This window comes from Chrysochloris asiatica, unplaced genomic scaffold, assembly GCF_000296735.1.
Source record: "Chrysochloris asiatica unplaced genomic scaffold, ChrAsi1.0 scaffold00090, whole genome shotgun sequence".
Taxonomy (NCBI): Eukaryota; Metazoa; Chordata; class Mammalia; order Afrosoricida; family Chrysochloridae; genus Chrysochloris; species Chrysochloris asiatica.
In genome coordinates, this window is record NW_006408608.1 from 9,608,323 (window position 1) to 9,621,560 (window position 13,238).

Genomic DNA, 13,238 nt, shown 5'->3' on the forward strand with positions numbered 1-13,238 from the left:
TGGGGAGAACCTATTAGTTTAACAGTGGGACAGACTCATAAGCGATCCCTGGAAGAATGGGCAGAGGGTCAGCCAGGGAAAAGGCTTGAAGGATAGAGGGTGGTTAGTATGTTCCAGGAACAGGAAGAAGCCAGTGCAGCTGAGGCAGAGGGAGCAAGGGAGGTGTGAGGTGATCAGAGGGGATGGGACCAGCTGCTGAGGGCTTGATTCTGAGTGGCACATAGAGCTATAGTAGTGTTGGGCCAAGTTCTGAGTCACAAGGTTTCTCACGGATTCCTTGCAGGTGAGGACAGGGAGATAAACTAGAGGGCAGTGGCAGTAACGTCCGCCGGGGGTGGGGCAGAGAGAAGCGATCAGGGCCCAAATACGACGATGCTAGAGACTAGGGGACTGGAAGAGATGGAGGCAGAGATGAGGACATGGAGAGAGAGCAGCTGAGGACTCTAGATTCATGGAAGGAGAAAGACTGAATGCTGGCGGCCAGGAGAATGTGCCCTTTGGGTGTTTAAATGATTATATATTCCTGAGTGTTTTTGTGTGTACATCCTCCCCCCACCCCACCCCCCAAAAAACCCAGAGGGAATGGAAGCAAATCCTGTTGAATGTGATGATGCACGGAGGAGACTGTAATCATTGCAATAAAACACTGAGTGTAAAACCAATGTTCTCCCATGTAAATTATCACTCAATTCACAATAAAAACTGAAAAAAAAAAAAAAAGTATGTAGCCTGTGGACGCAAGTTTCACAGTAAATGACCAGGAAGAGAACTCCCACAAAGGGTTTCCAACTAGGCTTTATTTCCATTTCCATATTACCAGCTATGATACAGGAGTAATCCAGTATCCTAACTCCTTAAATGCATCAGAGAAAACTCACGGTATCAAGCATGTCTTGCACTCTAACAAATGAACATAAAAACAGAGAACAAAGTTAGCAGCATTAAATTAAAGTGCCTTTTGCCAAACTTCTTTCGGAAAGAGATCGCCCTCACTGGTTATCAACTGAATTGCATTTGTTAGCGCTTCCATTCATCCCCCAGGGGCAAAATCCAACAAATTCATGTGTATAGTTACTTTAAATATTTTTTTTTAAAAAAGAGCACAAAATTCATTGGACCTGTGTGGCACTGATTTTTTCTGACACACTCTGAGGTGATCACCATCCAGGCCTGGCAAAAGGCTCACAACATCCTCCCACCATGTGGCCACCTTGGCAAAGTCCATCACTTAGTTCCACACAACAGGGTAGACCGAGACTTGAAGGACATTGGGTACAAGGAGAAGATAGCATACATTTGCCCCCCCCACTAACCTCCCCAGTGACAGAGGCCACCTGAGAACTGCCTGACTTCAACCAGCCACAATCCCCAACCCAAGACAGAAAACAAGGTCAGGTCAATAAGAGGCCCAATGTATCCGAGGCTCTAGGGGTCAGGGAAGGGGTGTTGGTTTTCCCACACTTTCTTGGGGCCAGCTGCATTGTCACTGGCACAGGAAACTGTCCAGAATATTGGCGGCCAAAGGCGGCTGGGGGTGGGGATCTCTAAGGGGCATAATAGGGATGCAATGAAGATAGTGGAGTAGAGGCTTTCAGGTCTTATGATGCCCCCAGAGAAAGGTCCAAGAAAGGCCCCACTCTGGGTCAACTCCATGTCTCTAGGCATCCTGGGTGGGGCCCAGTCCTCTCAGTTGGCGCCCAGGTCCACTACTTCTGCCATACTTACTTCTATGACAGTCTTTAACAAATCTGAACCAAACTATCCTTCACCAACACCAACAGCAAACTGCACAGGCCAAGAACTGGAACAATGAGGAGGAAAGGGAGTCCCTCCTCTTCACGGTGATGGCCCCCCTCCCAGGCACCTCTCTCCACTCAGTGGCCTGTGGAACCCTCCCTGCACTTACAGCAGGGCTGGCCCGTTTCTCCCCAAGCACACCAAGCCCAGGACAAAGAATGGCACAAAAGCCTCCACAAACTCTAAGGATGAAAGCTGAAGGACCAGAGCAACACAGCCACGTCCTTCTTGGAAAGATGCAGCCTGGGAAAAACCCAACTGGCCCAAGGCAGCTCTCTTCCTGAAAGTGTGGGTGGGAACAAGAAGGGCAGGTGTGCACAGGCTGGAAGGAAATGGGTGTCTGTCTGATCCCATTGTTGTTAAGTGCCTCTCGCTGGGCACAGAGAGGCAGGCCTGATCAACCATCAGGGAGCCTGAGCAGCAGACACGAGGCATCCACTCCCTGGTACCATGCTGTCCATTCCTGTGAGTCTTCGGGAGGGGGTGCGGAGGCAAGGGGGAGGCCAAGACCTTCCTGCAACAGTAGGCAGGACGGGGGAAACAACTAGTGCTTAAGGGCTCAAAACAGTACAAGACAGTGGGTGCTTTCACTCTCAGGGTGGTGCCTGGAGGGGCCCCACAGCGCTGAGGGGCTGCAGCCCCGCACTTCTCCATGCAGTCTCCCACTCCACCAGCCCACTATCTGCTGGGTTGCAGGTACTGGTGAGTGAACATGTTGAGTTCGCTGTCCAACCACCCGGCTTTATTCCTGCAAAGAAATGGTTACATTGTAGCTGTCAGAGGTGATAATAAATAGTAAACATGGTGCTCTGGACTGCCAAGTTGGTATGAACCACAAGGTTGACAGTTCAAACCGACCCCTATGAGTCACAACCGACTCAATAGCACTTAACAATAAAACAACGTGCCAAGCATGGTTCTAAGGATATTTGGCATGTGTCATTTAATCTTTCCCCAAGTGATCTGCCCCCATTTCACAGATGAGGAAATGAGGCCCAAAGAGGTTACAGAACTTCCTATGGTCACACAGATAATAAGTGATGGAGCTGAGCCAAGATTTTCTGACTCTTGAGCCCAGTGTTTGGTTCAACCTGAGACCACGGACAAGTCCCTTCATTGCTGGGAACTGTTTTCTTATTTTCCAAGCCCTCAAAGCAGTGGACTGCTGACCAGGCTCATCCTAGACCCCACTGTCCCCATGGCGGACAAGAGTCAACAGAAACACGTCCACACCCCCTACCCCCGGGATTTCCCAGGGGACAAGCTGTGTGGCCCTAGGAGATGGATGCTGGGTGGTGGGGAGAAGCACCCGAGTTGAGGGCAGGGGAAGTCCACTCTGTGGTGAGGATGTTGAAGCCAATACCCTTTGAGGCAGCTCCCCTCTGGCTCTGATACCCACAGGCCTCTGACGTCAGGGGCGGGGGCAGGAAGTACAGGGTCCCATATGCTGATGTTATCGTGGGCTGTGGACTTTTGCAGGGCACTTTTACGCTCAGCTTTGTGGCTGTCTCATGAGATCTCACTCCCATTTTGCAAAGTTAAAGGGGACACACAGGAGTGCCAGGATGGGGCCCAGGATTCCTGCCTCTGTAGACTGACACGCTGCCAAAAAACTGTGAAGGACAGCTATAAGCTTACAGGGAGACAACGTGGAGAGGTGGGTCCAGAACCTGGCCTGCCAGTCACCAGCTTCACTGTGGAGAGAAGACCCTGGCCTGGGTCTGAAGAGGAACACAGGACACATGGAGCCCCCAGTCGACTCTGAATGAGCCAGTGGACTCAGGGCTGCGTTGGATCCTTCCCTAGCTGCACAGTTACTCAAGACACCCCAGGGTCCTAGGCTAGTTACTCCAAGATGCCCTGGGGTCATAACCTAGCTGGACAGTTACTCCGAGACACATCTAACATGAGTAAGCTACCCCTCATCACCCACCAAGATACAGAGAAAAAGCTACATGAGAGAGCCCCTGCCTCGGGCCACCCAGGTCAACCTCACCTGAGCAGCTTTGCTTTGCTCTGAAGTGAATCAAGAACTTCAATTTTCTTGTTCATGGCGGCAATTTCCTGCTCCAGATTCTCCCGGGTGATGTCGACTTGCTGGCACAGATGAGCAAAAGTCCCAGACAGTTCCCTGTGGGGAGAAAAGGTGGGATAAAATGAGCCATGCTTCTGTGAGTGCACGCTAGGTCAGACCCAGAGAGGGGCAGCCGCTGGGCTGATGAGTACCCCACTGGTGGCTCTGCCCTGCATCAGCCCTGCTGAGACAGGTAAGCAATCATGACCACCCAACACACAGATCACTGCACTGTGGGAAGGGGCCCTAGAACGAACTCAGATGCTGACTGTGCTAACTGGGAGAGCAACGATTCTTCAAATCTCAAAATCCCTCATTCTCAGAAGGGGGGCATAAAAAAACCAATATGTACCTCACAGGGTCGGAGGGATACATTTAAAAACAGATTTACAATGTCTGGCCCATCCCCCTAAAAAAAGCAATAGACCCAACCTGACCCGAGGTCTGCCATAGAGAACAAACAACGACAGAGGCTTTCAAAGCCAGCTCCACAGCCCAAGCCCATAAGGCAACCTGGTAAAATTGCTAACGTCACTTGTCTTCCCATTTCTTCCTTCCTTGGGGAACAGACAGCTGCTCTTAGGGGACACAGCTGTCCCTAAGGAAACCCTCTCCCCAACCTGGCCTCAAATCTGGCACTGCACAGCTGAAAGCCCCAGGTCAAGGAGGTTCAGAAGCCCGCAGGAGCTACCAAGGAATCCAGTGCTGTGTTTCCTGTGGCAGCTACCAGGCCAGGATGGAAGGGAGCTGGGGCTGACCCCACCCAGATAAGTCCTGCACCGCAGGTATGGGAGCTGGCCCCTCAGGACTGATGAACCCACTCACTGCTGGACTTGGTGGCTGCAGTTGGAGCCAGTGTAGCTGATGATGAGCTGCAGCTTCTCACTGGCATACTCCACAAATTGGCGTTTAAAGGCCCTCTCCTTAGCCTTGGTGGTCCAGGTCAAGCGCTCGTAGACATAGAGGAGGCCGTAGAGCCCAAAGGAGAGGGCGATGAGCCGCCAGCCCACTGCCTTCCACACCTGCAGGAAATGGGGTAAAGCAGTCAGCCCAGAGGAGGGAGCCCGAAGCCCAGCCCCTTTCCTTCCTCTGGGTTCCCACCAAGGCTCCCAACAGCCGGGACAAGGAGCCTCATGCTTCTTTCCAGATATCTCCTTTGATCCTGCTGAGGCCATAAAGGCAAGGATCGTCTCTAGTTTGGAAATGAGAGAAATTCCACGTCAGACACATAACGTGGCTTGTACAAGGTGTGAGAGACAGCATGAGACCACAGATCTGGTACACAGACAAATGCTAGCAGGTTCTCAAGACATGGACAAGAATTTCAGTCATTTCTCAGAGGAGGTTTCTTCTGGTCTGGTCGGCAACACTTTTGCCCAAGGCAGCACGACTCCTGTCACAGAGCACTCTAGAAGCCCAGGTTCTAGTGGGGGCTGCCGCCGGGGCTCTAAGCTCTGCATCTGCTTCCTCACTCACAAGTGCCCATTTCACAGGGCTGTGGGGATAAAACAAAGTCCTACAGAAGGTTCCCTAACCATCGAGTGTTAGCTGCTCAGTCAGCACCTCTCTACCAGGTCACTGTATGTGAAAAAAGGACCAGAGAGGCCTAGGCTCTGTCCAGCCCCATAGATTGCAAATGCAATTCCTGGCTGTTTCCCTTGAAGCCACATCCTGTACACTCCCATTCTATAATGCAGAGTCCCATACCAGAGAACCTGCCACTCCATCAGCACCATCTGAGCTGCAGGCAGGGCAGCGGGGGTACCCCAACTACCAGGAAGACAGTCTGTCATCTCAGGAAAGACAGGAGATGGCAGCAGATGGAGAGAAGCAGGTTCAAGTCCTGCCCTGGACTCTTCTATTGTCTATCCTTGTAAGTCATGTTCTTAACCTCATCACAAACCAACTCCTTCTCACCCAGTTCTCTGGAATGCAGCTGTACCAATTCCTTAGGTCATTTCCTATCCACTCATGTAAGGGCAGGCCCTACCGGGGAAGGCCATGGGCCTGCAGTCAGACGAGGCCACAGGTCTAATCCCAGAATTTGTGTCTCCTGCATATTACTCAACCTAGAATTGTTTGTCTTTGCTTTTTCTCTTGGTGGACCATGCCTTGGGACCCAAGAACCTATTCACAAGCATGGATCACGTAAGAACAAAGTGGACAGAAGCAGTATATAAATGTCACATAACTGAGAAAGGCTGAAATCCCTGATTTAAGTCATGGGCAGAGCCTGCACAGGTCTCCACATGACTGCAGGGAAGGAAGTCATCACCGGACGTGGAAATACTCTGCTCAGGCTCACCCTCAAGTGTGGGCACCTCAGTCTCACCTGCCCACCCCACACCCCCATCCTCCCCGGGCAGGGCGTGTCACTGACCACCCCTCCAACAACGAGAATGCCCATGGAGGTCCTGGACGTCAGGGAGGCCAGACCGGTCACCATGGAGACCATGAGCTCTTCTTGCGTGAGTGAGCCCTGCGGCAAGGGGGGCATGCTGGGGTTGGCTGGTGTCAGAGGGATGGGACGCTGAACCTGAAGAAAGGACAGAAAGGATAAGGAGAATGTGGCAAGTCTCTCATTCAATAGAACCTCACGACCCTTAAAGCTTGAGGTATTGGGACAGGGACACAGAGAGCAGCTCTTCACTTTCCAAAAGGTAAAAAGGCAGACAATGAATAGCTCTGCACACAGCAAAGGGCAAAGCATGCAACAGAGCGGCCTGCTCAAAGGTGAGCACACAGCCGAGTCCTCTGTGCACAGCATGTACAATGAACTCAGCAGCGACAGAGGTGGTACATTCTAAACTGGTGACACATAAAGGGGTAAGGTAGCCTGGATGCACCGTGGTTAAGTGCTCAGCTTCTAAATGAAAGATTGGTAGTTCAAAGCCACCAGAAAGGATACGGTGCCATGCTCCCGTAAGGACTACTGTTGCTTTTGTTAAGTGCCATTGAGTTGGTATCGAATCATAGTGACTCTGTATAGGGTTTCCAAGGAGTGACTGGTGGGTTTGAACTGAGGGCTTTGCTGTTAGCAGTCCAGTGTTTATCCTACAGAACCACACCAGGACTCTGTCATAAAGACTGCAGCCTAGGAAACCCTATAAGACAGTTCTATTCTGTCCTATGGGGTCATTATGGATAGGAATTGACCAGATGATACACAAAAACAACAAATTACAAATGGATAATTTAAAAATATATTAGGAATTCAGCTGATTTAGGGAAAATACAGCTAACATTTGTAATTTCACAAATATAATTGTATAGAATACTACAACCATCTGTGGCAAACATCTTGCCTGTGGCATACAGTATTGGCAGCACACGCTCGTTTCAGAATGGCCTTTGTGTCTGGAGGCAGCACAGACCCATGACTCTCTCAGTGCCCCCATGGGTGAGCGGTTATACTTGCCTGGTCATTATAGCCCATCAAGGCCCGACGGCTGTTCTTGGGGCCCAGAAACCTATTCACGAGCATGGTCCACCCGAGAGAAAAATGGAACTCAATATCCTCCTGAAAGTCTGCACACAGCTTGTCACAGTTCAGGTCGTAGCTGAGGGAGAAGCACTGCCGAGGGACCAGCATGTCTATCTGGCTCCGCAGAGACACAGGGAGGAGGGGCTTCAAGCCATCTGCAGGGAACACAGATGGGAGCAGGCACATCAGGTTGGTCTACTGCCACACCAGTGTCACACCTCAGACACCAGGGCCCAGCTGGCTGGATGCTAATCAGCTGTGCACAGATAGCACAGCCAAGCCGAACGGCAGCAGGCCTTGCTCTCTGAGGCTAAGCCAGGTCCCCGGGACTTCAAAAGGAGGGTTTAAGGAACAGGCCAAACTCTCAGACTATCATGTAGTAACCTACGAGGGGTTCCCCAGGTATCCAGCTGAATCATCATAAAAGGTTGACAGATCATTATTCTGTCCTCCAGATGTGCTCTCTGGGCAGCCCGAGGGCCCCTGGGCCCCACTCCCCCATGGCACTGACCGATCATTTCCTGCTGCATGGTTTGCAGGGAGTTGGTGATGGCAGTGGAGCAGCGGTCCGACATGTTCCGGCCCAGTCCCTCCTCTATATGGCGGTGCAGCTCCTGCCAGCAGAGGGGGAAGGTGAAGAGAAGAAACGCCACCCTCACTCCCACCAACCAAAGGGGGACAAGTTCCTGAGGGTGACCTGGAAGGGTGAGTGAAGCCTGGGTCTCCCTGCCATGGCTCCCACTTACACTGATGAAGACCCCTGACCCTGACCCAGATCCAGACCCAGATCCAGTGGTGAGCTGCGTCTTTGGTGAGCTCACCAAAGAGCTGAAAAGGATGATGGCAGACCCCCACTGCAAACACCAGAGTGACTCACATTCTTATAGACCTTGAGAACCACTGGGGAGGGGTGGAAATCCATCTGGTAATCATCCACCAGCACAGAAAGGCGCCTGATTTCCTCTGCCATTGCTGTGGACACCTGCAGCGGAGGAAGCCGCCATTAAGTATCACAGAGGAAGGGGGCTCCCCTCCTCACAAACGAGGCCTTTCCTCAGTTGCCCTGTGAGCAGAAGCTCAGAGAGAAATGGGCTGACCAAATGCCTAAGTAGGTATGGAAGAGGAGGCCCAAGTCCCACAGGGATCCCAAGGAGAGGCTGGAGTCTAGGCCACAGCTGCCTTCTGGAAGAGGAGGACATCTGCTTTCACGTTTCCAGCCCCTCAGACCCACTCAGAGTCCTAATCTCCCCAAAGGCATGTCCTCCTGTCACTCACCTGCCTCTCCACTTCCTCTGTAATCTGTTTGATCCGCAGTTTGTAGTCTTGAGCTAAGAGCTCCAGTTGTTTGTCAATAAACCTGAGCCGGTCTTGTCGCTCTTCCCGCATTTCCAGGCAGTAAACCCTGAGAGCAGAGTGCTGGTTAGAGACCTTCATCCCCACCAGACAGAAAGGAGCAATAGGGATGCCACAGACATGTACGTGCCCTTCAGACACCCTGGCTGCAGCCTAGTCCACACACGCACCCACAGGTGTGAGCCTACTGCTCATTCTTAAGTCTCCCCTGGAAAGAAGACGTACGGGTGACAGAAGCGGGAGAGAACCTTCGAGGGGGTTAGAACAAGCAGTAGAGCATGAAACGCTCACCCTTACCAGTAATCAGGAAAAAGAAAGTTTAAAAAGAGGTACCACTTTCACCCCAGAAGCTGGCCAACATGATGAAGTCTGAGGTTCTGGTGGCATAGCCTCCAGTACCATAGCAACATGTAAGCCCCCTCAGTATGACAAGCTGACAGACGAGTGGTCAAAAACTATTCGACAGCATACAACAACCGTAGTTAAAATCCATGAATTCAAATGTGTATCAAGAATAATGAGTTCAAACTGTCAGCCTTTCAGCTAATAGTTGAGCACGTGCCACCCACGCACTGCCTATATCTGATGATGCTCCCTCTAATGAAGACATCACTTTTTTAAGGTTCAAAAGCCTCATGTACATGTGAAAGCTAAACAATGAAAAGGGAAGACAAATAGATGCATTAGGAAGGACTGCATTGGTAAGCAAAGGAGCAAATCAGGCTAAGAAGAAATACAACCATAATGCTCTTTAAAAGCCAGGATGGTGAAACTTCAGTTAGCTTACTTTGGACACTTTACCAGAAAAAGCTAACTGCTAAAAAAGGTCATTATGGTTGGTAAAGTAGAAGGTCAATGAAGATGAGCGAAGCCTTCGACTAAATGGACACAATGCAACAACAATGGACTAAAACACACCACCATCATGCAGACAGGATAGTACATTTCACTGCTATGTACAAGGTCTTCATGAGTTGGAGTCAACTCAACAGCAAGTTGCCACAACATGAGAGTTCCTCGTTTCTCTCTTAGAACCATAATTTAGATAGATTTGTTATCTATTCATGCCAGTAGCTGGCTCTAAGTGCGGCAGTGAAATAGGCATGTGGTAGAAGAATCCATGGGATGAACAATTTTTTTCCTGTGTTTTATTTTAACCTGGAGTCCTTGGGTGGTGCAAGTGGTTAATAAGCATGGTTAACTGAAAGACTGGTAGTTCAAGTCTACCCAGAGGGACCAGGAAAGGCATGGCAACCCACTTCAGAAAATCAGCCAATGAAAACACTATGGACCACAGTTCCACTGACACACATGGGGTCGCCATGTGTTGGAACTGACTCGATGGCAACTAGTTTTAACTGGTACTTTAACTTTAGCTAGCCTTGTTGGCAGGGTGGCATTGTAGTGGCTCATGTTCCACAGACCCCTTCTCACCAGGCTGCTCTAGGTAGACCTACTATGGTACCTGAGACTACTCTGCCATTAGGCAGCTCTGAGCCAGGCCTGTGGAGGCTGCCCTAGCAGGGTTGAGTGCAATCACTTCTCAGCATCCCTCTCTCTGCCTGTCCAGTGCTGGGACCTTACCGCTGTTCCTGCGCCGCAATGTGCAGAGAGTCCATGATGAGGCGCACGGCCTCCGCGATCTGTTTGGCCCGGACTGTGTGCTGCTCAAATTTGGTCTTTACAGCAGACTGGGAGATGCACTCCTGGAAACAGAAGAGGTGGTCAGGGAGGCAGGAGCCTGGTGACAGCCAATAGCTGGCTCTTTCACTGCCAGGGACACAGCAGCAAGAGCTGTGGGAGGACTGAGGAGTGTCCACTCTGTGTGGGCGGGGCTGATGGAAGGAGAAAAGGATAGGTCTCCTGTGATACAATAGTGAATAATCGCTATCAGGACTGACTGAGGGCTGGAAATGTAAAGGCAGACATTTTGTAGCAAAAGAAGAGGAGTGATTGACTTTGCAGTCCAGGAGTAGAGGTCCCTGGGACCATCAAGGGAGAAGAGCAGAGTGTGGGACACTATCCAGAGAAGCAGTGACGCCAGAGATGGAGACAGAGAAGATGACATGGAGAGATGGAGAAGCTGGGGACTCAAGACCCAGAGAGGGAGAGGGGCTGTGTGCTGACAACTGGGGGGCAGGCTTATGGGGTGTACCCTTCGGCAGATTGATGATACATGGAGGGGGTTGTAACTATGACAGTGAAATGATATACGATAGGATGAATGTAAATCTAATGCTTTCCCATGTAAACTATCACATAATTCACAATAAAACATTAAAAAAAAAAAAAGCTATGGGAGGCACAGATGGCCAAACATAAGAATCATGGCTCACCTCAAATCGTCTCTCAAAATTCTGAAACTCAAACATCCTCACTTGAAAGCCTTCTGCCAGAGCACCTCCTAGGAGAAATGCACAGCATTAGTCTGGAAGTTCGAAGTGAGACAAATCAGGCAATCACACAAAGCCAACTCCGCCCTGCCCTTTGCAGACTGCAGATGTGGACTGGGAGGCAAGGAGTCTCTCACCGAGACTCTTCCACATCTCCTCCTCAGAATATTTTCTTCTGACTGACAGCATGAGACCAAATGGCTCCAAACTTCAGGGAAAAGAAAACACTTTGGTTCCCATGGTTACCTCCTTCAGGCATGCCCTGGGCTTTCTGGATCCTGGCATTGAGCACCTCCTTGGCAGACACAAAAAAGATGCGGTCCCCGGCCTGGGCTCGGTCTACCACGCCCAGTTCATCCACCAAGAAGCCAGTACAACGCTCCATGTGCTGCCGCCGCACCTAGAACCCAAGCAGATGGAGGTGCATGACGGAGGGTGGGTATGTGTATGTACATGTGACCAGGAGGGGAGGGGGCTCAGGATAGAGCCCACAGCACCCAGCTGTCTCTTTGTTTTAGAGTAAGAGTCAAATGGGTCAATGTATAAAAGGTATAAACACATACACCATGAAACATTTCTTGCCTACCTTTATGAGATTTAGCCGCTCCTACGAAACCTATATAAGGTCACTATGAGTCGGAACCAACTCCAAATCCTTCCAAAGGTTATTTTATGCATGAATGTGTTGTTGTTGTTAAGTGCCATCCAGTCAGCTCTAACTCACAGCAACCCTGTATAGGGTTTCCAAGGAGGGGTTAGTGAGTCTGAACTGCCCCCCACCCCCCGCAATTCCAACAGACCTTGTAATCCTGTGCTAATCCTCCAGCGCTACTCCAGAACCCTGTTTTTGTTGTTGTTATTTAGAATATAGTATTTTGTTGTTTTTTAAATTCTATTAGTACAGCTATTTCAATTCGTAAATCTTTCATTTTTCTATAGGTACTAAGTTACCTTCTGTCCAGATAAAATAAGGACCCTATTTTATCCACATATACACTTTACGCACTCCCCACAGTACCTCTTGTCACAGTCTGTGGCATCTCACTTCAGTTCCCTAGAAGAAAAGGGCCCAGGGAGCTGGGACACCTAGGCTTTGTATGTTGTAAACCAAGCCTTCCTTATAAAATGAGTGAGCACCATCAGAAAACTCCATCTAGCCCTGAGGCCTTAGGGACTTGAAAATAACAAGGGCCTCTTGTGGACACCCACCACGTGCTAGCACATGGTATCTTCTCAGCAACTCTGTGTGACACCCATCTCACAGGTGAGAAAACAGACCTGCCAAACGGTCAAGAAACTGATCATAGTCACACTACCATACATCAGCCAAACTTGGACTCAGGCCTGCAGACTGACTGCCTGCTCCACGATCTACTGCTATTGGTTAGTTAGCCCTTTTCTTTCATTCCACATAGACAGAAGCTTCCTTCTTCAACTCTCTTTTAAGCCTCTTTCCTGGATGCCAGCCTGAAGTTGAGCCTGTCCTGCAGTGATTACCTCTTTACGAACACAATGAGTCCACATAAGGATGAAAAGACTCATGCGGTGGTGAAGACGTCAGGTACATGGAAAGCCTTGCAGAGAAGGACTGATCTGGGAAAGTGACTGGGAGGGAGTCTTTTTACAGAAAGACAATACCAGTGACTCCAGGAAACAACTGGGATGTCTTCAATGATGAAATTAACTCCGGGAAGTCGCTGGACAAATAACATCTAAGCATTCGCTCTCTGGCCCCAAGTAGACTGTGTCCATTCCCCAAACCAGCAAATAAAGAGGCACCAACCTCTTCCATGTACTCGGGCTCTGAGGCGGACGCATCCCAGCGGTTGTTCAGAATGAAGATGTTTGGGCGGGAAAGGCGCTCGCTCACCTTATGGAAGAACTGCTTCTCCTAAACAAAGGAGTAAGGCCTTAGAGGAGGAGGGGTTGTGCCTGCCAAGGCCTCACAGTCCAGCCTGCTGGGCAGCTGAGTCCCGGGTAGTGCAGAGAGAGGCCAATGAGGGCTTACCGTCTGCATCAGGGTGGACTCCGAGTTGGCCACCAGCACAAACACATCAGCGTCCAGACAAAACTTGTCAATCCAGCTGTCTAGCTCTGTGGTGACATCAATACCAGGGCTACAGAAGACAGAGAAAAC

At 50.3% G+C, this 13,238-nt stretch overlaps 1 protein-coding gene across 3 annotated transcripts in view; it reads right to left on the reverse strand.

The window, feature by feature from the left end:
• Positions 1 to 2,401: 2,401 nt before the first annotated feature.
• Positions 2,402 to 13,238, reverse strand: part of MFN2 (mitofusin 2) — a 29,116-nt gene continuing 18,279 nt past the window's right edge. For all 3 annotated transcript variants that reach the window (XM_006866377.1, XM_006866376.1, XM_006866378.1), the window contains 13 exons: positions 13,110 to 13,218; positions 12,885 to 12,992; positions 11,348 to 11,501; positions 11,045 to 11,112; positions 10,293 to 10,414; positions 8,631 to 8,757; positions 8,233 to 8,337; positions 7,867 to 7,969; positions 7,290 to 7,510; positions 6,252 to 6,407; positions 4,697 to 4,893; positions 3,794 to 3,928; positions 2,402 to 2,545 (listed from right to left, as the gene is read on the reverse strand). In XM_006866377.1, coding sequence (XP_006866439.1) covers positions 2,476 to 2,545; positions 3,794 to 3,928; positions 4,697 to 4,893; positions 6,252 to 6,407; positions 7,290 to 7,510; positions 7,867 to 7,969; positions 8,233 to 8,337; positions 8,631 to 8,757; positions 10,293 to 10,414; positions 11,045 to 11,112; positions 11,348 to 11,501; positions 12,885 to 12,992; positions 13,110 to 13,218 — 1,675 coding nt within the window. In that variant the 3' untranslated portion in view covers positions 2,402 to 2,475. The remainder of the gene's footprint in view (positions 2,546 to 3,793; positions 3,929 to 4,696; positions 4,894 to 6,251; positions 6,408 to 7,289; positions 7,511 to 7,866; positions 7,970 to 8,232; positions 8,338 to 8,630; positions 8,758 to 10,292; positions 10,415 to 11,044; positions 11,113 to 11,347; positions 11,502 to 12,884; positions 12,993 to 13,109; positions 13,219 to 13,238) is intronic.